The 24,609-nt window shown below is 37.0% G+C and overlaps 1 protein-coding gene across 1 annotated transcript in view; it reads left to right on the top strand.

Annotated features, from left to right (window-relative positions):
- The first annotated feature begins 686 nt into the window (after window positions 1-686).
- Window positions 687-24,609, top strand: part of NUP210L (nucleoporin 210 like) — a 69,714-nt gene continuing 45,791 nt past the window's right edge. The window contains exons 1-10 of the mRNA XM_068540863.1: window positions 687-726; window positions 1,598-1,691; window positions 2,246-2,396; window positions 4,007-4,139; window positions 5,040-5,198; window positions 9,836-9,904; window positions 10,519-10,625; window positions 11,292-11,432; window positions 23,032-23,169; window positions 23,637-23,795. Coding sequence (XP_068396964.1) covers window positions 702-726; window positions 1,598-1,691; window positions 2,246-2,396; window positions 4,007-4,139; window positions 5,040-5,198; window positions 9,836-9,904; window positions 10,519-10,625; window positions 11,292-11,432; window positions 23,032-23,169; window positions 23,637-23,795 — 1,176 coding nt within the window. The 5' untranslated portion in view covers window positions 687-701. The remainder of the gene's footprint in view (window positions 727-1,597; window positions 1,692-2,245; window positions 2,397-4,006; window positions 4,140-5,039; window positions 5,199-9,835; window positions 9,905-10,518; window positions 10,626-11,291; window positions 11,433-23,031; window positions 23,170-23,636; window positions 23,796-24,609) is intronic.

Here is a 24,609-nt window from a genome sequence, read left to right as displayed (position 1 = left end):
GCAGCTAAGCCCGTGTGCCACAACTACTGAGCCTGCGCTCTAGAGCCCACGAGCCACAACTACTGAGCCCACGTGCCACAACTACTGAAGCCTGCGTGCCTAGAGCCCATGCTCGGCAACAAGAGAAGCCACTGTGATGAGAAGCCCGCGCACAGCAGCGAAGAGTAGCCCCAGCTCACCGCAACTAGGAAAAGCCCACAGGCAGCAGCAAAGACCCAACACAGCTAAAAATGAACGAATGAATGAATGAATGAATTTTTAAAAAAGTAATATAGAATGTAAGAATAAAGTATATTCCTTTGAAGTGAATATATTTAATTTTATTACTGTTTTAAAATTCTTATTTTTCTCATTTTTCCATGGATGAATGAAAACATCATTATAGATCAGTGTTTGGGAATCACTAGTCTAGTGTCTCTTTTTGTAAACAGATGCTTTTATATTTTGTTGCTATGCTGTTTTCTTCCACAGGTTGAAAGGAACTGTTACAGCCTTTCTTTTTCTTAGTATTTAGAATAAGCTCCTGAGTGTATGAGACATTTAAAAGATTCATGACCTGTTGAACTAAATTCTCAGTTTTGGGGTTCATTGTAGTGACTGACCATGAACTGCGCTGTGATGTTAAGGTTGATGTGATAGACAGCATTGAAATTATATCTCGAACCCGGGAACTCTATGTAGATGATTCACCACTGGAACTGATGGTGAGGGCATTGGATGCTGAAGGTAAAGAATGTCAAAGGATTCAACAAAATTACATAGAATAAACACCTTTGTGTTTAGCATTTGGAAACAGCAATTTGAGAGATAAAAGTAGATTGGAAATAATATTTATTTTCTCATATGAAGTTCATGTGCATGAGGAATTAATAATTCTGAGTATGGTTTGATGTATTAGCTACATACTTTCATTAAAATTTCCTAATTAAAATCCAGATTCTGCCACTGAGTTTTAATGGTCCCTAGATCAACAATTAAGAACATTTTTTGGAATTTATTTTTAGCTCTGTTTTGATCAGTCTACTTTCTATAGGCCAGGAAAATTAAATGTAAACCCGTGAAAAAGTTTTATAATTTTATCTTTCTTGAGACTGATTGTACATGCTTTTAATATACTATATTAATGTAATATGTAAAAAAAAGAACATTTAAATGCATTGCTTCTTTCCTTGTAAACTAGTAAAGAGTGATTTTCTAAATCTGAAAAATTAACGTATTAGAAATATTCAACTCTAGTTTTTATAAAAATTTTTATTGAAGGGATCAGGATTTAGAGATACCTGTCAACCCTGAGGTAGACTATAAGGTGGCCTTTATGTCGAAAGGAACAGAAAGAGTGCCATAATTTTGTCAACCAGAATTTAATCAGCTTGAGTCCTTTTCACTTTTAGAAGGCTTATATGACAACAGTACTTACATTGTTTGTGTAGGGGTCTTCCTGGTATTTGTGTTTTAATTCATTAATGATAGTGTTTCTATTTGTTAATGAAAGAAGCCTAAAAATAATTTTCTAGTTAGGTTTCCCTTTCTTGTTAAAGATACCTGAATATTTTTGAATATGTGATTCTGTCTTGTCTGCTTTTGGCTTGCTCTACAGGAAATACTTTTAGTAGTTTGGCAGGGATGATGTTTGAGTGGAGCATTGCCCAGGAAAATGAAACAGCAAGAGAAGAACTGTCTAGCAAAATTAGGTAACCTTGAAATCAAACATAACCATCTGACTTTGAAGGAGACATCTGCCTTTGGGTACCACACTGAACAGCAATCATTTGTGTGGGCTTTGATAATCTTTCTATCTGGAACTTTTTGGAACAGATAAATTTATCAGGGGGAAATGTCTTTGGTAGAATGACATATGGCATGGATTTAGGTACCTTTATGATAGTTTAATTTGAGCCACTGCAGAGGAGTTCATGAGCTCAGGACTGTACAATTATTTGTCAGGTGTATCTTCTGCCAGTTTTATTGTTCAAGCTATCTACGCATGCCGAAATACAGTGAGCAGATAATAGTATGAAATTTTGTCTTCAGTACCAAGTAACAGCTCTCAGACAATGCAGGTTTTAGTCCTACAACAGTTTTAGCCAGAAGCATATTAAGTACTTTTCTTCTATCTAGTCCTTGTGGAAATTTAAAACTTTTGACACTATATAGACATTGAAGAGATTATGTTTAAAGTCTCTCAGAGCCTTTTGGAAGAAGACTCATTAATTTACTAGAAACAAACCTTATTTTATCTCTTTAGGATTTTGAAATACTCTGAAGCAGAATATTCTCCCCCTGTGTATATAGCTGAGATGGAAAAGGAAGAGAAACAAGGAGATATGATTTTGGTGTCTGGGATTAGAACTGGTGCTGCTGTTGTAAAAGTTCGAATTTCTGAACCATTCTATAAGGTAAAATGTTTGTGCTATAAAGTTTCATTTAATAGTCTTGCCTATGGAATATATAGTTTTTATGTTTTTCTTAGTAGAAGCCCTCTAACCTGATATGATTTGGGCCAATTGAAAAAGTCATTTGAAATGGATAAACATTTTTTAAAAACTTGTCTTCCTTAAACATGTTATTACCCAATTACAACTGACATTTTCTCTTAAAACAGGTAACTGCATTTTATTCACCAATCCTTTGAAGTGTAGGTCCAAGAACTTTGGCTGTGAGTTCACTGGTTAGAAATATACATACTCGTTCTTGCATAAATTACAGCTTCTAGTTTCTTTTTTTATCATTTTTCATTTTATTTTATGGTCAAGTGAAAAATTACACATGTGTGAAACAATTTGAGTGCAGGATTCTATATTTTTCAAGGATTTTTCCCCAGTCTTTTACATTTCTCACCTATAACTAATTTGATAGCAGTACATTTTAGCAGCTTACCTTTAACTTCTTTTCAAAACATTTAAATTTTTATAGAAACAACAACTCTTTTCATATAATGGTTTTTTAATGTAATTATAATTAAAAGTGCAACTGACATAAACAGGGTTGGGAAAAACAAATGTCTTTTGGTAAGCATTTAATTCAAGTGGCAGGAATGTGTGTGGACATCTAGAGAGCAGCCTATTAACCTTGTATTGGGTAAGCCTTCACAAGAATCAATATGTTCAACAAGGGATATAGAGTAACTTAATCTAATTCAGTTCGCTGGAAGTTGGTTAAAAGAGTTTCCATGGCATACCGTTAAGTCTTACCTTTTCCCATTTTAGCATAGTGCCTTTTTATTTACCTACTCTTCTCCTTTAGAAAGCTTGTCATTTTCTATTCTTTGTTTGAGTGACTTAGAAAGTTAATATAGTATTAATATTCATGATCACTTTTTTTTTTAACATCTTTATTGGAGTATAATTGCTTTACAATGGTGTGTTAGTTTCTGCTTTATAACAAAGTGAATCAGTTATACATATACATATGTTCCCATATCTCTTCCCTGTTGCGTCTTCCTCCCTCCCACCCTCCCTATCCCACCCCTCTAGGTGGTCACAAAGCACCGAGCTGACATGATCACTTTTTTAAAATTAATTAATTAATTTATTTCTGGCTGTGTTTGGTCTTTATTGCTGCGCGCGGGATTTCTCTAGTTGCTGCAAGCGGGGGTTACTCTTCCTTGCGCTGCTCGGGCTTCTCATCGCGGTGGCTTCTCTTGTTGCGGAGCACGGGCTCTAGGTGCGCGGGCTTCTGTAGTTGTGGCTCGCGGGCTCTAGAGCGCAGGCTCAGTAGTTGCGGCGCACGGGCTTAGCTGCTCCGCGGCATGTGGGATCTTCCCGGACCAGGGCTCGAATCCGTGTCCCCTGCATTGGCAGGCAGATTCTTAACCACTGCGCCACCAGGGAAGTCCCATGATCACTTTTTAAGGCTAACTGAAATTATGATCTGTGATTAGGAAAGCATTTTTTAAATCTTGATAAAATATTTTAGAAGAAACTTATTAAAAGTAAACTTTAACGAGGAAGATGACCTTGAGGATTTTGCCTATGGAAACTTTGTGTTTTTTTCCTTCTTCTTTTAGAAAGTGGCAGCAGCATTGATACGTCTGCTTGTTTTGGAGAATGTATTTCTTATACCATCCCATGATATTTATCTCTTAGTAGGAGCATATATTAAATATCGAGTTGCAAAAATGGTTCAGGGAAGAATGACAGGTAAATATCTTATCTTTTCCTAAGACTAACATTTCCCAAATCCTTTCTGCTGACAAGAGAAGCCAACTCCACATTATGTATGCAAAATACTACTTTCTGTCTTTAGATTTTGTGATAAAGTACAGTTTACCCTTGAACAACACGGGTTTGAACTGTGCAGGTCCACTTATACATGGATTTTTTTCAATAAATACTATAGTACTACACGATGCGTGGTTGGCTGAGCGCACGAGTGCAGAACTGGGGTTACGGAGGGTTGACTAATATGCGGATTTTCAACTGCATGATGGTCAGGGGGTGGGGGGTGGTGTCAGTTCCTCTAACCCCTGCATTGTTCAAAGATCAACTATATTCCTCAATTGCTGTACGTGAGCTAATACTGAGCAGAGATAGTCTCCATGTCTTAAACAGGCTAATGCTACTTAGCTTCAGTGCCCACAGACATCTGAATTGTCTATTAAAACAACAACCAAAAGTTTACTAGCTTTTATAGGGCAAGTGAAGAAACTTTACCAGAAGGGACTTGAATGATCTTTGCAAAAGGTGTTTATTGAGAAACTCAGTTCATTAACTAAAAAACTGAATACTCTATTGACCCCCAAAGTCCCACTGAGTTTATAAAGTGTGCATTTGCTCCATTAACATTAGTCCTTTACCTTTAGTGGGGATCCCTCCTCCTACTCTCAGTTCACTGAGTTTTAAGAGTATAAGCAATACCAACAATAAACTCATATAGCATTCTCCTCAAAATGGCTACATGTAGAAATTCATCATAGTGAGGGAAATTAAAAGCAGATTGTACTCTTATTTAGACCTGCTTCCTCTTATAATCCAACAATACACCATTGTCTGTTGGAATGGCTGCCCTCGTTACATTTATGTATCTTTCATGTCTTACAGAGGTGAAATTTCCCCTGGAACATTATACACTGGAATTGCAAAACCACAGAGTTTCACGTAATGTGTCTCTTTCTGGAAAAGTGGCTTTACTGGATGAGAAAACAGCCATGGTGACTGCTGTCCAACTGGGCCACGCTAACCTTGTCTTTATCCATAAAAGTATCCTTTTGCTCAAGTTTTCACTGCCAATCTATATTTCCTTGAGCATGCTATACATATTCCTTGGTAAAATAATTAGTTAAGCATGATTATAATACTACTACATTTATTTTCTATAGGTTCTATTTTTAACAAAGCACTATAAATTATTATTGTCATAATTTCTAACAAAGGGTAGGTACAGAAGAGCAGTTGGAACTTGGAATCTGTTGACTTCAGACCTTATGTGCAACCTCAATCAAATTATAAATAGGAGACTGGGGAAAACAGTTTGGAGGAACTTGTGTAAATGTTATTTAATTTGTTCTTTCCTGTTTTCACATGAATAATTGAGAAAAGATGGTATTGTCTGAAGTGGCTACTTAATTAATATTTGTTAAATTGAGAGTAATTTTTAAAAATTCACTAAATTTGGGCTTCCCTGGTGGCGCAGTGGTTAAGAATCCACCTGCCAATGCAGGGGACACGGGTCTGAGCCCTGGTCCGGGAAGATCCCACATGCCGTGGAGCAACTAAGCCTGGGTGCCACAACTACTGAGCCTGCTCTCTAGAGCCCACAAGCCACAACTATGGAGCCCGTGTGCCACAACTACTGAAGCCCGCATGCCTAAAGCCTGTGCTCCACAACAAGAGAAGCCACCTCAATGAGAAGCCCGCGCACCGCAACAAAAAGCAGCCCCCACTCGACACAACTAAAGAAAGCCCACGTGCAGCAACGAAGACCCAGTGCAGCTAAAAATAAATAAATAAATAAATTTTTTAAAATGTCACTAAAAAAAAAAAAAAAAAAAAAAAAGTCACTAAACCTGCTCTGTAAGGTTGAACAAAGAGAGATACATAAAGCTCTACTATAGTCAATGAAAACAAAACAGTATAAAGATTAAAATTCTCAGAAAACTGAAATTTTCAGAAAATTCATAAAATTCTCAGTGTTTGATACTGAAATATTTCCTATTTTTGAATCTTTGAATCTCAAATAAATTAATTTATTCAGCAAATATCTATTATATTTCTACTATATGTTCAACATTGCTCTAAGTGCTAAGCATACAGACTGTTTTACTCAGGGTAGCTAGGGAAATCCTCTCTGATAAGGCCACATCAGAGCAATGAGCCATACAGATATCTGGGTGAAAGAGCTCCAGGAAGAGGAAATAGCAATTGCAAAGGTTCTGAAGCAGAAGCATGTTTGGCATGTTTACAGAAGAGCAAGGAAGACACTGCTGCTGAGTGCAGAGAATAAGGGGAAAGTAGTAGAAGAGGTAATAGAGTAGGAGAGGGAGTAATTATGTAGGGCTTAGCAGGCTTAACTCTGAGTAAGAACCTATCAGTCTTGAAAGGTACAGTATTTCCTGTAGAATAGTATTTGTTAATTAGCTGGTTATATTATTTGTCTAAAACACTCAGGAGAGGTTTGGTTCAAAGTTGTTTGTTCTCTAGTCATTTTAAGGTGCCTAGGACATTTGTGAACAAATACAATAGTACCTACAAAATAAGCTAAGACATTTGATATCTACTGAGCCCCAGTTGTGTGTCAGGCACTACCCTGAATTCCCCAGGCAGACTTTATCATGATTTTTTTTTCATATTCTTAGTTCATATCGTTATTTATTCCAAAGTAGTAACTATTAAGATACACTACATTTATCTCTTGACATGGATGGTGCCTATTCATAGCTTGTTCCAGCACCTGCCTTAGGGTGGCTGGTGGTACTGTTGTTCATAGAGATGGGTAATATAAAAGAAGGAGCAGGTTTAAGGGAAAAGGAGACTAGTTTAGTTTTTCACATGTTAACTTGAAGTATCTGTGGGATAGACATCCAAGCAGAAATGCATCTGGAGGAGAAAGATTCAGGATGAAGACAGATATTTGAAAGTTATCAGTTTATAGCCAGGTGATAGTTGAAGCTGTTGTTGTAGACAAAATCACCTAGGGAGAATATACAGAGTGAGAGGAGAAGAGAGCTGAAGACAGAACTGTGGAATGTTAGCTTGTAAGGTTCATATGGAAGAGGAGGAACTTTAAGGAGGCCCAGAAAGAATGTTTAAAAAGTAGTAGGAGGGGACTTCCCTGGTGGCACAGTGGTTAAGAATCTGCCTGCCAATGCAGGGGACACGGGTTCGAGCCCTGGTCTGGGAAGATCCCACATGCCACGGAGCAACTGAGCCTGCGCTCTAGAGCCCATGAGTCACAACTACTGAGCCTGCAAGCCACAACTACTGAAGCCTGCATACTCTAGAGCCCACATGCCGCAACTACTGAGCCCACGTGCTGCAACTACTGAAGCCCGCACACCTAGAGCCCATGCTCCACAACGAGAGAAGCCACTGCAATGAGAAGCCCGCGCACCACAACGAAGACTAGCCCCCGCTCACCACAACTAGAGAAAAGCCTGAGTGCAGCAACAAAGACCCAGCACAGCCAAAAATAAAAATTAAAAAAAAAAATTAATAACAACAAAAAAAGTATTAGGAGGGGGACTTCCCTAGTGGCACAGTGGATAAGACTCCATGCTCCCACTGCAGGGGGCCCGGGTTCAATCTCTGGTCAGGGAATTAGATCCCACATGCATGCCGCAACTAAGAGTTCGCATGCCACAACTAATGAGCCGCCTGCCACAACTAAGACCCAGCACAACCAAATAAATAAATAAAATATAAAAAGTAGTAGGAGGGACTTCTCTGGCGGTCCAGTGGTTAAGACTTCGCCTTCCAGTGCAGGGGGTGTGGGTTCTATCCCTGGTCGGGGGGGAGCTAAGATCCCACGTGCCTCGCAGACAAAAAACCAAAACATAAAACAGAAGCAATATTGTAACAAATTCAATAAAGACTTTAAAAATGGTCCACATCAAAAAAATCTTAAAAAAAAAAAAGTAGTAGGAAAACCAGGAGAGAGGTTTCATGATAACCAAGTGAGGAATTTACAAAGAGAATGTTCCTCAGGTGAAATAGGCAGAGATAAAGACTAAGATAAAGACGGAAAGACTGTAGTAACCAGTAAGTCTTGGATCACTTTTTCAATAAAAACAGCTTGGCTTTAAAAAGAAGGAGGCAAAAAGGTAGAACTTTGAAAAAGGCATGAGAACTTTTTTAAGTTAAGAGAAACTTGAATATGTCTATAAGTTAAACAGAGAGATGGCAGAGATATGGAAGAAAAGAAGGCCAGTTGATGGAGTAAGATTTCTGAAGGGCAAGAGAAAATGAGATTCAGAACAGATGGAAGGATTAGATGAAAGGAAGATATCTTATTCTGATAATGGAGGAATGAACTGGTGTAGAGACCTATCGAGATCCGTTTCCTTGTCTGTAAAAACGAAAGGAATAAAAAACAAACAAACAAACAAACAAACAAAACGAAAGGAATGATGTACTCCTGGATTCCTTCTAGCTCTTATATTTTATGAATACAGTACATATCAAAACCAAACCTACATTGGCACAGAGTTGCCTACAGTGTTTAAGAGATTTGCTCTAATGAATAGATAAAAAGTAATTTTAATTAGCATATCAATTGTATGTATATTAGTAGCTCATTTGGAGTACTGGGACAGCTTTAAAAGTTTGATCCCTGAAATAGATTAAATATTTTGCTTTCATTATCACTATAGATAATGTAGTGCTAAACTGTAGCCTAGTGCATGACTGAATTAATAGAACTTCTAAATTAGTGTACTTTGAAATAATGAGTGTTTTCCGTTAAGTCGTTTCAGAAATATATTTCTCAGAGCAGAAATAATTTCTTCTTAGCTTTTGGATGTAATATATTTTTGAGAGGAAAGTACGTTACGAATTAGATTGTGTATAGGCTAACAGAATAAATTTTTATTTCTGCTAAAATTTTAAAAAAATATTCACTTCTTTGGCTACGTCAGGTCTTAGTTGGGGAGGGCGGGTTCTTTGTTGCAGTGCAGGGGCTCCAGAGCGCATGGGCTCAGTAGTTGCTGCGACCTAGGCTTAGTTGCCCCGCGGCATGTGGGATCTTAGTTCCCTGACCAGGGATCGAACCCGAGTCCCCGGCATTGGAAGGTGGATTCTTAACCACTGGACCAACAGGGAAGTCCCCTGCTAAAATTTAATGAAAGGGAATAATGGGTAGTATGATGTGTGACCTAGAAGTATCTTTGCTGGCAAAGAGAAAACATTTTGGTATTAAAGAATTGCCACAGATAATAGAAAATCAACTAGTGATTCTTAAAACTGTCTGCAGAGCCCAAGGCAAGTTGCTGGGCTGGATGGCAAGTCATGCCTCTCCCTCCCTCTCCATCTACCACTGACCATTTCTTTAGCCAGGGCAATGCCACTTTGTCCTGCTTTCCATAATGGGCTCCTATGTAAGAATTTTGCAGGAGGAAAGAGTTCCACAGCTAAATGAATATTAAAAGCATGGAGCATGATCTTTTTTCTCTCATTTCGTCTTCCTCATGTTTGAAATTCAAGAATACCTGATTCCTGTGATTGCTGAGCCCTCAGATTTTTCTCAGAATATACACTTTTAAGTTTTGCTTTCCAGTGGATAATAAAAGATGATAGAATTTTTATTTGCTTTCATTTGTGGGCTTATTTATTTATTTTTGGTAACTCATATTTCTCTTTTCACCCAACTGTAGCTCATACAATTTCCTTAAGCAAAAATTAAGATGTCCATATGCGATCTGTGTCTGGACTCCCAAATTGCACCATATATGTTGTAGAGCCTGGATTTTTAGGTATTTTTAGATAATAATTTTCAGAAAGCTGAATAGCTTAAAGTATTTCACTGAAATGAGTGCATTAAAGACTAGAGTGCTTCATTTTGAGACTTAACTAATTTCAAATTCAACCTTACTTGACATGTTTTCTCACATTGTTCCAGTTAAATGCTATCTGCAAGAGTAAAGCATCTTGAAACAGATTGTTAAAAAACATGAAGCTCCATGTAATACAACGTTGGGTTAGAAAAAGAGACTTTATACAAGGAAAAAAGAAACCTAATGTCCTTAAGCCATATGAAACAATGAATCTGACTGAAAGCAGCTGAAATCTTGCCTGACGTATCAGAAATGAGCAAAACTGTGGGTTTGGGGGTGGGGTGGCGTTTGTATACAGATATAAGTGAGAGTGTTTCCTTTATACCTGAGATGAGCTAAGTTAAGCCAGGATCTTTGGAACCCCAAATTATTATACAATTTTATAGAGGCAACTAAAGGATCGATTTTGGAAACCATCTCCATCTATTACTGAGTTTTGCTCTTTAAATGGCTTTTTAAAGTTTGTATTTTTTAATTCATTGTAGAAAAATGTTGGCCTCTTCTAATATTTTTGTTTCTTGATTTGTGTGCAGGTTTCACAGTCCAACCTGGAGACCGTTGGAGTCTAGAGGTGGGGCAGGTGTATGTTATTACAGTAGAAGTATTTGATAAAAGCAGCACAAAAGTCTATATTTCAGATGTGAGTCTCTCTTTTGTATTTTTCTAGCCCCTTTAAGGATAACTCCTTGAGTGGGCAGTCTTTCTGGCTAGGAAGACTTTTTTTCTTTTGCTTCCAGATTTTACCTTTGGAAATGCAAGTTACTACTTTATTATTATTATTATTATTAAATAGTTCTATCCTTGAGGAATGCTAAACCAGAAGTAAAAGATATAATCTGGTTAGAATTATAGAAGAGAGATGAAGTTGGCACCAATGATAACACTTTGGAGGGGATCCTCATTTTACAACTTCATTTCAGAGATGGTCACCAGAGTTTTATAGTGGTGAGAGTAATAGTGTGACCATTAAATGTGAAGTGTTGTAGTCACTCTCCAGTGTCCATTATTTTTTCCCCCTGAGAACTGTCAATTTATGGAATAGCACAGATTACACTAAAATTTACATAAGCTTTGACTCTTCCTATTTTTGATTACTTGCCATTAATGGATCTTTCAAAAACTAGTACCATTTTAAAATGACATCTTTCCAACTTAGAATTTGGTGAGGGAGAGCAAAGATTTTGTTTTTGTTTCTTTAACCCCCAGAATTCATAGCCACACTTTTTTTTTTAATGCTTTGGGATTAAGATGGCTTTAGGGAAAAAGCATGTCTTCAGGTTTGTGTTGATTTTGGGCTGATTTTCAGAATCTCAGGATTATGTACCAATTCCCAAGAGAGTATTTTGAAGAGCAGCTGACTACTGTGAATGGATCTTACAATGTAGTGAAAGCCCTGAAAGATGGTGTGGTCATGATAAATGCATCCCTGACTTCCATCATTTACCAGGTAGGAATTAAAAGGATGGTCTTTGAATCCTGAGAACACTGACTAGACTTGCCTGACTTGTTGATTTGCAAGCACATATATGGCATATCCCACCTTTATCTTTCACAAAATAAACTAATAAACAGTACACTTAGTAGTTTATACCTCTACAAATTTTCTGTTCCAATCTCTGTTAATGCATATATCTGCATTTGTGGTCATTGTGTATGTGTGTCATTTGAGGGTCCTTTAAAAATTATTTCATATGCACATTTCCTTGTGTCATCAGGTCCACATAGGAGTACTTTCTATTCTAAAAATCCAAAGGGTTAATATGCCAATTGTTCAACCATGCCACCAACTTTGAACTTTTGCATTTTTAACAGTTTTTTTACTTTGTAAATGGCATAACTGTGTATCTTCGTACAATTTTTATTCCTTTTGGTTAATTTTCATATGGTATAATAACAGAAATGGAGTTATGAAGTAAAGGGATAAGGAATGAATCTGTTTCTAATGCCTCTAAAATGTGTAAGTATCTGATTTTTAACTGTCTGTCAAATTTGTTTCCCTCTCCCAAGCCTACTTTTTCTCCAGTGATCCTTTCGCCCAGCTGTTTAAGACAAAATCCCAAGAGTCACCCTTGACTCTGCCTTCTCCTTCACCTTCTACATTCAGTACATTATTGAATGCCATGTCAGTTCTTCTAAATGTCTCTCAAACCCATTTCTTACTAGGTGAAGAAGACACTGCTGTCTTTCACCTAGACTTTCACAGTAGCTTCTAAACTGATATTCCGACCTCCAATATTGTCCGTGGCTAGAATGGTATTCCAAAAACTACAAAAATTATTATGTATTTACTATTTAAATTCCTCTGGTGGCTTCCCATTGATTTTAAGGTAAAGTTTAAACTTCTTAATGTAGTTTTATAGGACCCTCTGTGACAGAGATCACAATCTGGTGGCCTGCAGACTATCTTGGTTTGAAATCTTGTTTTTTATTTAGGTGCGTAAGTTTCTTTTTAATTGGGAAATTTCAAATAAAATCCAAGATTTCTGATTCTCTAGATTATATGAAAATCTGACAGTGATTAGCTGGAAGAGATAGTGGCTACAACATTTAGACTATACTTTTCAGCCTGCTGTGTTTCCTGCCATTCCCTGTTATTTTATATTCAGCTTAATAAACCTGTTTATAATATCTACCTGATACCTGTAGGCATTTGAGTTTGTGACTCTATATGATTGGCCCCTGACAACTTCTCCAACCTCAGGTCTTGTCACGCTTCCTCTCTTATGTTTCAGCCATACTGAACTTACAGTTTCTAAAAAATGTCTTGTTTCTTTTTGCCTCTATTTTATTTTCATTTTTTATAAACAAATGTAATTCCTTTTGTCTACAGCCCTTTCCCCCTACTCCATGCACAGGGCTAGCTTAACGTTGGTTCCTCAGGCATGTTTTCCCCTTTCATATGTTCTTAGAGCTCCCTGAACTTCTCAGATCAAAATATTCATCGTAGTTTATTGTTATTATTTGCTTCTTTCATCAGATTATAAACTTTAAGGGCAAAGATTATGCCTACTGTATTCACAGCTGTTGCCCTAACATCTGAGTGACTAAACATACAGTTGATACAAATAAGTATTTGTTAAATGAACGAAGGTGTTTGGATTAGTTATGGTCAGGTATAGATCTATATTCAGTATTAAAATATATCCAGTTTTTTAACAATATTTAATACACAGTGATTTTTAAAATCCATTGTTATGGTATTTCTGACAGTTTGACCCTATTCTACAATTATTCTTCAATCCCACCAATCCTGCTTTTAAAAAATATTACGTTTTAAAATTTGAGCGCACCCTTACTCCTTTATTTATTTATTTATTTATTTATGGCTGTGTTGGGTCTTCGTTTTTGCATGTGGGCTTTTCTCTCTAGTGTGGTGAGCGGCGGCTACTCTTCGTTGAGGTGTGTGAGCTTCTCATTGCGGTGGCCTCTCTTGTTGCAGAGCACGGGCTCTAGGCGCGTGGGCTTCAGTACTTGTGGCACACAGGCTTAGTTGCTCTGCGGCATGTGGGATCTTCCTGGACCAGGGATCAAACCCGTGTCCCCTGCATTGGCAGGTGGATTCTCAACCACTGCGCCACCAGGGAAGCCCTGTAGATCACTTTTGAGAGTGTTGCCATCTTAACAATATTAGGTCTTCCAATACATGAACATGGGATGTCTTTCCATTTATTCAGGTTGTCTTTAATTTTTTTAAGCAATATTTTGTAGTCTTCAGTGTACAAGTCCTGCACCTCCTTGGTTGAATTTATTCCTAAGTAGTTTATTCTTTTTTGATGATATTGTAATGACTTTTTTTCTTAATTTACCTTTCTAGTTTGTTTATTACTAATGTATATAAAAGTACAACTGATATTTATGTGTTGATCTGCTATGCTGCAACTTTGCTGAATTATAGTTTATTAGCTCTAGTGTTTTTCCTGGATTCTATAGGATCTTTCATATATAAGATCATATCACCTGCAAATAGTGATGATTTTGCTCCTCCCTTTCCCATTTTGATGCCTTTTATTTCATTTTCCTGCCTAATTTCTCTGGCTAGAACTTATAGTACAATATTGAATAAAAGTGGCAATAGTGGGCATCCTTGTCTTGTTCTTGATCTTAGGGCAAAAACTGTCATTCTTTCACCATTGAGTATGATGTTAGCTGTGGAATTTTCGTATGTGGCCTTTATCATATCGAAGAAGTTCTTTTCCACTCCTGGTTGCTGAGTGTTTTTACTGTGAAAGGGCGTTGGATTTTTCTCAAATGTCTTTAAGCATATTTTTTTCTTTCATCCTACTAGTGTGGTATATTACATTGATTGACTTTTATATATTGTACTGCTTTTGAATTCCTGGGAAAAATCCCACTTGGTCATGGTGTACAATCCTATTAATATGCTGCTGGATTTGGTTTGCCAGTGTTTTCTTCAGGAGTTTTGTATTTATATTCTTAAAGGATACTGGTCTGTAATTTTCTTTTTTTGTGATGTCTTTGATTTTGGTATCAGGGCAAATGCTGGCCTCTTAGAATGAGTTAGGAAGAGTTCTCTCCTTTTTCTTTTTTTCTTCATCATCTTCTTCTTTTTTCTTTTTTTAAAGGTTTGAGAAGCATTGGTGTTAATTCTTCTTTAAATGTTTCTGAAAATTTTACAACCGAAGCCATCTAGGCCTGGGCTTTTCTTTGCTGGGAAATTTTTGATTACTGATTCAATCTCTTTGCTTGCTATAGGTCTGGTCAAATTTTCTACTTCTACTGGGTCAGTTTTTTTAATTGATGTGCTTCTAGGAATTTGTCCATTTGATCTAGGTTGTCTAATTTGTTGGTGGACAATTGTTCATAGTATTCTCTTACAATCCTTTTTATTTCTGTAAAGTTGGTAGTAATGTCCCCACTTTCATTTCTGATTTTAGTAATTTGAGTATTCTCTCTTTTTTTTCTTAGTCACTCTAGCTAAACTCAATTTTGTTGATCGTTTTGAAGAACCAAATTTTGGTTTTGTTGATTTTGTGTACTGAGTTTCTACTCTCAGTTTTTTAAATCATGGCTCTAATCTTTATGATGTCCTTCCTTCTGCTAGTTTTAGGTTTCGTTTGCTCTTCTTTTTCTAGTTCCTTTAGCTATATAGTCAGATTATTGATTTGAGATTTTTCTTCTTCTTTTTTTGGTCACACTGTGCCCAGCTTACAGGATCTTAGTTCCCGGACCAGGGATTGAACCCGGGCCACGGCAGTGAAAGCACCAAGTCCTAACCACTGGACTGCCAGGGAACTCTGTCTTCTTTTTTAATACAGGTGTTTACAACTATAAGTTTTCCTCTGAGCATTGCTTTCACTGCATCCTGTAAGTTTTGGCATGTTGTATTTTTGTTTTCCTTCATCTCAGAATTTCCTAATGTTCCTTATGATTTCTTCTTTGACCCATTGGTTGTTTAGAGGGTTGTTTAATTTCCACATATTTGTGAATTGTCCAGTTTTCCCTATGTGAATTCTAGTTTTAGTCCATTTTTGGTTGAAGAAGATACTTCATATGATTTCAGTGTTTTTAAATTTATTAAGACTTGTTTTGTGGCTTAACATATGGCCTATCCTGGAGGACGTTCCATGTGCACTTGAGAAGAATGAGCATTTTGTTGTTTTGGGGTGGACTATTCTGTATATGTCTGCTAGGTCTAGTTGGTTTATAGTGTTGGTCAAGTCCTCCATTTCCATATTGATCTTTTGTTCTGGTTGTTCTATCCATTATTGAAACTGAGGTATTAAAATCTTCAACTATTGTAAAACTGTCCGTTTCCCCCTTCAGTTTTGTCCATTTTTGCTTCATTTTGTGGGGGGCTCTTTTGTTAGGTAGGTATATGTTTATAATTGTTATATTGTCTTGATGAATTGACCCTTTTATCAATTTATAATGACCTTTGACTCTTGTAGCAATTTTTTAAAATCTGTTTGTTTGATGTTAATATAGACTGCTCCCCAACTCTCTTTTGGTAATTATTTGCATGGAATATATTTTTCCCTTCTTTCACTTTCATTCATGAAACTAACATGAATCTCTTATAGATAGCATATAATTGGATCATGTTCTTCTTTATCCATTCTGTCAATTTCTGCCTTTTAATTGGAGAGTTTAATTTATTTACATTTAAAATAGTTACTGATAAGGAAAGACTTCTGCTATTTTGGTATTTATTTCTATGTGACTTTTTTTGGTAATTACTTCTTCCATTACTGACTTCTTTTGTGTTTAATTGATTTTTGTAGGTTCATGTCTTTTATCAAATTTGAGACATTCTCATCATTATCTCTTCAAATATTCTTTCAGCACCTTTCTTTCCCTACTTCTGGGACCCTTGTTTTGTATATATTGATTTACTTGATGTGCTCCACTGGTCTCTAAGGCTTGGTTATTTTTCTTCATTCTTTTTTCTTTTTGCTACTCTGAATAACTTCAATGGACCTCTCTTCAAGTTTGCTGATTCTTTCTTCTTCCAGCTCAAATATGCTGTGAAGGTCTTCTAGTGAAGTTTTCATTTCAGTTATTGTACTTTTAGCTTCAGAATATCTGTTTGATTCGTTTTTTATAATTTCTGTCTCTTCATCGATATTCTCTATTTGGTGAAACATTCTTCTGGAGTGATGTCCATCGTTTCCTTTAGCTCTTCGATTTAAAATCTTTGTTTAGTAAGTCCAATATCTGTGTTTCCTCAGAGATCGATTGTGTTAATTTCTTTTTTTTTTCTATGAATGGGCCATATTTTCTTGTTTCTTTGCATGCCTTATAATTTTTTTGTTGTTGAAAAGCTAACATTTTGATATTACAGTGGACCCTTGAACAACATAGGTTTGAATTGCACAGTTCCACTTATACATTTTTTCACTTTTAATACATACTACAATACAACATAATCCATGGTTGGTCTGCAAATGTGATACCATGGGTATGGAGGGCTGACTGTAAAGTTATACATGGATTTTGACTGCACAGAGGGTTGGCACTCCTAAACCCCACATTGTTCGAAGGTCAACTGTATAATGTGGTAACTTTGGAAATCACGTTCTTCCCTTTCCTCAGGGTGTGTTGTTATTGCTTGATGTGGGTTGTAGTTGCTTGTATGTTTAGTGAGTTTTCTAAACTATTTTTGAAGATTGTGTTATTTGTCATCTGTAGACTGTAAAATCTCAATTACTTTAGCTTGTAGGCAGTTAGTGGTTTGACAAATAATTTCTTTAGTGCCTTAAGTCACCTTTTTCTTGGGGCTTCCCTGGTGGTGCAGTAGTTAAGAATCTGCCTGCTAATGCAAGGGACATTGGTTCGAGCCCTCGTCCGGGAAGATCCCACATGCTGCAGAGCAACTAAGCCCACGTGCCACAGCTACTGAGCCTGAGCTTTGGAGCCTGCGAGCCACAACTACTGAGCCCACGTGCCACAACTACTGAAGCTGTCGCACCTAGAGCCCGTGCTCTGCAACAAGAGAAGCCACCACAATGAGAAGCCTGGGCACCGCAACGAAGAGTAGCCCCTGCTCCCTGCAACTAGAGAAAGCCCATGTGCAGCAACGGAGACCCAACTCAGCCAAAAATAAATAATAAATAAATAAAATTTAAATTAAAAAAAATACATATATATATATATATGAAAAAAAAGTCACCTTTTTCTTGATTCGGCATACATTTGGTTGCTGTAAACCTTTGAGTAGTTTTGAGTATTTTCCAAAGTTAATTCTGACTTTTTTTTTTTTTTTTTTTGCATTTCTATGGAGGGACAGGTTCTTGGAGTTCCCTACTTTGACACTTTTGCAGACATCTCCCACCTGCTGGTATTTTTTATTAGGATTTATGAGCGTGATATTTTTTCAACTTATTTAGGACTTTAAAATTTTCTTTCAGCAATGTCTTATAGTTTTCATCATACAGGTCTTGAAGATATTTTATTAAATTTGTCCCCGTTTTATGTTTTTAAGCTATATACGTATTTTTAAATTTTCTCCTTTTACTTGATCATGCTAGTATATAGAAATACAGTGGTTTTTTGTATGTTATCTTGAATCTTGAAAGCTTGCTGAATTCATTATTCTAGTAATTTTTTGTAGATTCCTTAGGAATTCCTATATATACAGTTATGTTATATGTGAATAAAAACAGTTAACTCTGGACTTCCCTGGTGGCACAAGTGGTTAAGAATCCGCCTGCCAATGCAGGGGACACGGGTTCGATCCCTGGTCTGGGAAGATCCCACATGCCGCGGAGCTACTGAGCCCACGTGCCACAACTACTGAAGCCCATGCGCCTAGAGCCCATGCTCCACAACAAGAGAAGCCACTGCAATGAGAAGCCCTCACACCACTATGAAGAGTAGGCCCTGCTCTCCGCAACTAGAGAAAGCCTGCGCACAGCAACAAAGACCCAATGCAGCCAAAAATAAATAAATAATTAATTTTAAAAAAAAGACAGTTAACTCTTTTCATTCCAATAAATATGCCTTTTAGTTCTTTTTCTTGCCTCACTGCACTGGCTAGGACCTCTACTACAATACTGAATAGAACTGTTAAGAGTAGACATGTTTGCCTTATTCCTGACCTTAAGTGGAAAGCATTCACCCTTTCACCACTGAGTATGATGTTGACTATAGATTTTGTGTAGATGCTCATCCTTAGGTTGAAGAAGTTCCTTTCTATTCCTAGTTTATTGAGAATTTTCATCATGAATTGGTGCTGAATTTTGTCAGTGCTCTTCTGCCTCTGTTGAGGTGATCAATATAGTTTTTCTTTTTTAGTCTTTTAAATATGGTGAATTAATTACATTGATTGATTCTCTAATATTAAGCCAACCTTGCATTCTCAGGATAAACCTCACTTGCTTATGATTTGTTATCCTCTTATACATTGCAGGATTTAATTTGCTAAGATTCTGTTAATGACTTTTGCATATATGTTTTTGAGGGCCTATAGCTTTTTTTTTCCTTCTTCTGTTTTTTATTGTAATGTATTTGTCAGGTTTTGGTGTTAGGATAATATTGGCTTTATAAAATGGGTTGGGAAATATTCTTTTCTATTTTCTGGAAGAGTTTTGTAGAATTAGTGTTATTTCTTCCATAAATATTTGGTAGAATTCACAATGAAACTATTTGAGCTTGGAATTTTTTTATGGAAAGTCTTTTATTATTATAGTGATAAAACATACATAACATAAAATTTACCACTTTAACCATTTTTAGGTGTACAGTTCAGTGGCATTAAGTATATTCATGTTGTGCAACCATTACCACCATCTCTCTCCAGACCTTTATAATCTTTCCAGACTGATTCTCTCTACCCCTTAAACAATAACACCCCCCCAACACCCCATCCCCATTCCCTGGTAACCACCATTCTATTTTCTTTCTCTATGAATTTGACTAGTCTAGTTACCTCATATAAGTGGAATCATACAGGGAATTCCCTGGCAGTCCAGTGGTTAGGACTATGCGCCTTCACTGCTGAGGGTGCGGATTCAATCCCTGGTCAGGGAACTAAGATCCCGCAAGCCACACAGCACTGCCAAAAAACAAAAAAAGGTGGAATCATACAATATTTGTCTTTTTTGTGTTTGGCTTGTTTCACTTAGCATGTCATTAGGGTTCATCCATGATGTAGCATGTCAGAATTACATTCCTTTTTAAGGCTAAATAATATTCTATTAAGTGCATATACTGCATTTTGTTTATTATTTATCCATTGATAGACACTTGGGTTGTTTCCACCTTTTGTCTATTGTGAATAATGCTGCTATGAACATGGGTATACAAATATTTTGTCAAATCCTTGCTTTCAATTCTTTGGGGTATATACCCAGAATTGGAATTGCTGGATCATATGGCAATTCTATGTTTGACTTTTTGAGGAATTGTCATACTGTTTTCCACAGTGGCTGTCATTTTACATTCCAGCAGCAATGCACAAGGGTTGTGATTTCTCCACATTCTTACCAACACTTGCTATTTTCTATTTTTGATAATAGCCATTCTAATGGGTATGAAGTGGTATATCACTGTGATTTTAATTTACATTCCTCTAATGATTGGTGTATGGGAAGTTTTAAAACTATGAATTCAATTTTTAAAATTTATGTACAACTATACAGGTTATTTCTTCTTGAGTGAAATTTGGTAGGTGTGTCTCTGAAGGAATTTCTGTTTAATCTTAATTGTTGAATTAATCACATAAAGTTGTTCAAAATATTGCCTTATTAATTTTTATGTCTGTAGGATCTGTAGCAATGTTGTCTCTTTCACTCCAGATATTGGTTATTTGTGTCTCTCTTGTTTTCTTCATGAATCCAGCTAGACGTTTATCAATTTTATTGCTTTTTACAAAGAACAAGATTTTGGTTTCATTGACTTTTTTCCAGTTCTTTATCTACTTTCTCTTTCATTGATTTATGCTTTTATCTTTGTTATTCTATTACTTTTTCTTACTTTGGATTTAAAATGCGTTTCTTTTTTAAGTTTCTTATTGTGGAAGAATCTTACGGTGGATCACCGGTTTTATATCTTTCTTCTTTTTAATATAAGCACTTCTACCACATTCTATTGGTCATTCAAACCATTCCTGACACAATGTAGAGGGAACTACACAAGGATGTGACTACCAGGGGGTGGGGGTCAGTGGAGGCCATCTTGGAGACTCGCATCTCCAAGTTGATTCTGCGTTCTCTATTATTAGATTTAAAGGCATTACTGATCCTGTTTCTTGTGATTAAGAAGTGAGCATTGAGGGACTTCCCTGGTGGCTCAGTCATTAAGAATCCACCTGCCAATGCAGGGGACACGGGTTCGAGCCCTGGTCCGGGAAGATCCCACATGCCACGGAGCAACTAAGCCCCTGTGCCACAGCTACTGCGCCTGTGCTCTAGAGCCAGCAAGGCACAACTACTGAAGCCCGTGTGCCACAACTACTGAAGCCCGCGCACCTAGAGCCCGTGCTCCGCAACAAGAGAAGCCACCGCAATGAGAAGCTCGCTCACCACAACGAAGAGTAGCCCCCGCTCGCCACAACTAGAGAAAAACCCGCACGCAGCAACGAAGACCCAACGTAGCCAAAAAAAAAAAAAAAAAAAAAGAAGTGAGCATTGATAGTTCATGGTATGAAATAGCAAAACAGCTACTTAAATTATTACCTGTAGACACTATAGTTAAGTGCATGTAGAAGGCAAAGCTTTTGGTAACCAGGTAGTTGCTGCCATAAAACATGTTAGTGAAAGTCTGGGATATAATAGGGTTTATTGATTGTTGTTTCTAAGTGTGCTGGGTAACTTTGGGAAAGAAAATGGTTAGTTCAGGGCTTTGAATTCCCAACTCAAGATCCACCTAAGAAATCTAAAAGATTTTATGACTACCCTAAAAGAAGCCCTTATGACAATATTTCCTTGTTCTACAATCATAATGCAATTTATTTTTTATTTTATTAATTAATTAATTTATTTGTTTGTTTTATTTTTGGCTGTGTTGAGTCTTCATTGCTGTGCGCGGGCTTTCTCTAGTTGCGGTGAGCGGGAGCTATTCTTCCTTGTGGTGCGCAGGCTTCTCATCGTCGTGGCTTCTCTCTTTTTTTTTTTTTTTTAAACATCTTTATTGGAGTATAATTGCTTTACTGTGGCTTCTCTTGTTGCAGAGCACGGGCTCTAGGCGCACTGGCTTCAGTAGTTGTGGCACGTTGGCTCAGTAGTTGTGGCTCACGGGCTCTAGAGCTCAGGCTCAGTAGTTCTGGTGCATGCGCTTAGCTGCTCCGTGGCATGTGGGATCTTCCCGGACCAGGGCTTGAACCCGTGTCTCCTGCATTGGCAAGCGGATTCTTAACCACTGTGCCACCAGGGAAGTCCGACGTTTAAAATTTTTATTACCTCTTTTCTTATTTTGTAGAGTTCACTTTGAATTTCATCCTGCACTCAGCCATGTCCCACTTTATCCCAGTTTGTTGTCTTATCTCTGGTTTTACCTCTTATTTCATGTCCATGTTCTCTCGTGTGCCAAAGCAGACACTGTTGAAATCTTCTGTTCCCTGCGGTCAATATTTTTTAAGAGCATGTAATCTCCTAAAAGGGCATAGTGCCTTTTTAGGTACTATGTTCTTTCTCTTTTTCCTTTATGTTATAAAATGTCTTCCTAGGACCAACCCATTTTGTACTATTATTACCTTATTCTTGAATTATAAGAGTCCTCTCCAGGCCTAGCATATGCTTCCTGCTCCCAATAGATTTCTTCTTGTTTCCCTCAGTGATCACCTAAATACCATCAGAATGATATTCTCTCTCTCTTTCTTTCTCTCTTTCTCTCTTTTCAGATCAAGACAACACAAATTTATTATCTTTCTTACAGTTGTGAAGGTCAGAAGTCCAAAATCAGTCTCAGGAGGTTAAAATAGAATGGCGTTCTTTTAAACTGAAAGAACATCCAGCTAGCCACCTTAAGAGAGTGAAGAGAAAATCAGAGCCATTACTGCAGATGTGACACAGTTGCTAAATATTTCAGGGCTTCTTTAAAAAAATAGATAGATAGATAGATAGATAGATAGATAGATAGATTTTTCCTTCAAAGAGAAAACACCGACATAGTTGAGTGTGAGAACTCTATTTTACCTGTATGGGTATCCCCCTTAAACCCTGCTCTTGTTTTTAAGCAGGAGGGGAATGTCTTACCCCAGCATCTTTAAATGTTCTCTTTATTTTCTTCTGAATAGCTTGTAATATTCCTTTGCCTTTACAATTTATATACTTAGCTGATGGATGTCCAAGGATCTTTCTTTCTGAAACTATGATTGCCCTCTCTATGTTGATAAAACTCTTATTTCAGGAAATTTAAACTTCTTTCCATGACTGTGATACTTCTTTTAGGTCTATCAAAATCCCTTTCATTATTATTGAACTGTAGTAGCTGTGCTTCACTAATGAACAGGAACGTTTCTTTCTTTCTTTTATTGATAGAAACTGGTTGAGTAATTTATTAACACACCATTTTGCTGATATGTGAATGTGGACCATAAGAACAGTCCTTATAAAATCTGTTTTGCTCCTTTTTTTCTGCTCTTATAGAATAAAAATATTCAGCCTATAAAATTTCCAATTATACATCAGCAAGAAGTGAAGATTTATTTTCCCATCAAGCTTACACCCAACTTTCTGGCATTTCCTCATCATCCCATGGGAATGTTGTATCGTTATAAAGTACAGGTATGATGTCTTATAATGAGAACTCACAAAGAAATAAGTCAGTTTCTCTGATAGCTTAATTTATTGAAGGTTAATGTTAAATCTTATTTCCCTCTAATCCTAGTAGTATAACTCAGTTTTGGGTGACAACCAAATCATGCTCTTGAATACTGTCATCCTAAGAATACTTGGTGTACTTTCCTTCTCTTCCATATATCCTTTCCTTGTGAGTTTTATAAAGTTTTGTCAAGCTCCCTTGTGCTCTTTTTTGACATTTTGTGATACTGCCATTACATAATCTCCCTTTAGTATTTCCCTTCCCCATTTAGTTACTTTAGTATAGCATCACAGTTTCTTAATGTTCCAGAAATAATTTATTGTATAGTTTTATTATTTCCTAAACTTTATTTCACCAGATTTTACATCTTCAGTTAAATTCCAATTTTCTTCCTATACTAATTCAATATAAGGTTGTATTTTTTTCATAGGTAGAGGGTGGCAGTGGCAACTTCACCTGGACCTCTTCTAATGAAACAGTGGCCATGGTAACCACTAAAGGAGTGGTGACGACAGCTGGCCAGGTCAGGGGGAACAGCACTGTTTTGGCCCGAGATGTACAAAATCCTTTTCGATATGGGGAAATTAAGGTAAGCAACTCTCCAAACAACGTTCATATCTCCTCTGAGACATTGATGTCTAAATTTAAGTACAGTAACACATTAAATTTTTTTTTTCTTTTTCAAGTTGGCTATTTTTAAATGATCCTCAGGACTTCCCTAGTGGTCCAGTGGTTAAGACTCAGCGCTTCCAATGCAGGGGGCATGGGTTTGATCCCTAGTCAGCGAAATAAGATCCCCTGCTGTCAACAACGGGAAGCCAACACAGATTTTTCCTAAGGTCAATAATATGGTAAAGCCTGTGTTGAGAAAGATACCTAATTATTTTTATAGCCAGACAACAACAACTATAATATTTTTTTAAAAAGGAATGAAAGATAGTTTCTGGAGCTATATACTAGTAGACTAGAATAGAATGAAAGAAGAAAGTGAAGGCAAAGTATCCAGTTAAGCCTAAACTAACAAAATGGTATGAGAATAAAGAAAAAAGGACAAATTGAGGGTTATTTTAGAGGTAGATTAATCAGATTTGATGCCTAGTGGGGTGGGAAAAAGTGAAAGATTAAGCTTTGACAGCTTGATGGATAGAAAACACAAGAAAAGGGGAGTTCCTTGGTGGTCTAGTAGTTAGGATTCGGCGCTTTCACTTCCGTGGCCTGGGTTCAATCCCTGGTTGGGGAACTGAGATCCCACAAGCCATGTGGCACAGCGCCACCCCCCCCCCCAAAAAAAAAAAAACCAACAAGAAAAGGAAAAAGAAAAAGAGGAAGATAATGAATTCAGTTTTGGATACATTTAGTGTGGGACTACCCTGGTGGTCCAGTGGTTAAGACTCTGCTCTTCC

This window comes from Eschrichtius robustus, chromosome 3, assembly GCF_028021215.1.
Source record: "Eschrichtius robustus isolate mEscRob2 chromosome 3, mEscRob2.pri, whole genome shotgun sequence".
NCBI classification, from domain to species: domain Eukaryota; kingdom Metazoa; phylum Chordata; class Mammalia; order Artiodactyla; family Eschrichtiidae; genus Eschrichtius; species Eschrichtius robustus.
Note: the sequence above shows the minus strand (reverse complement) of the source record. Positions and strands in the feature narration are given on the sequence as shown.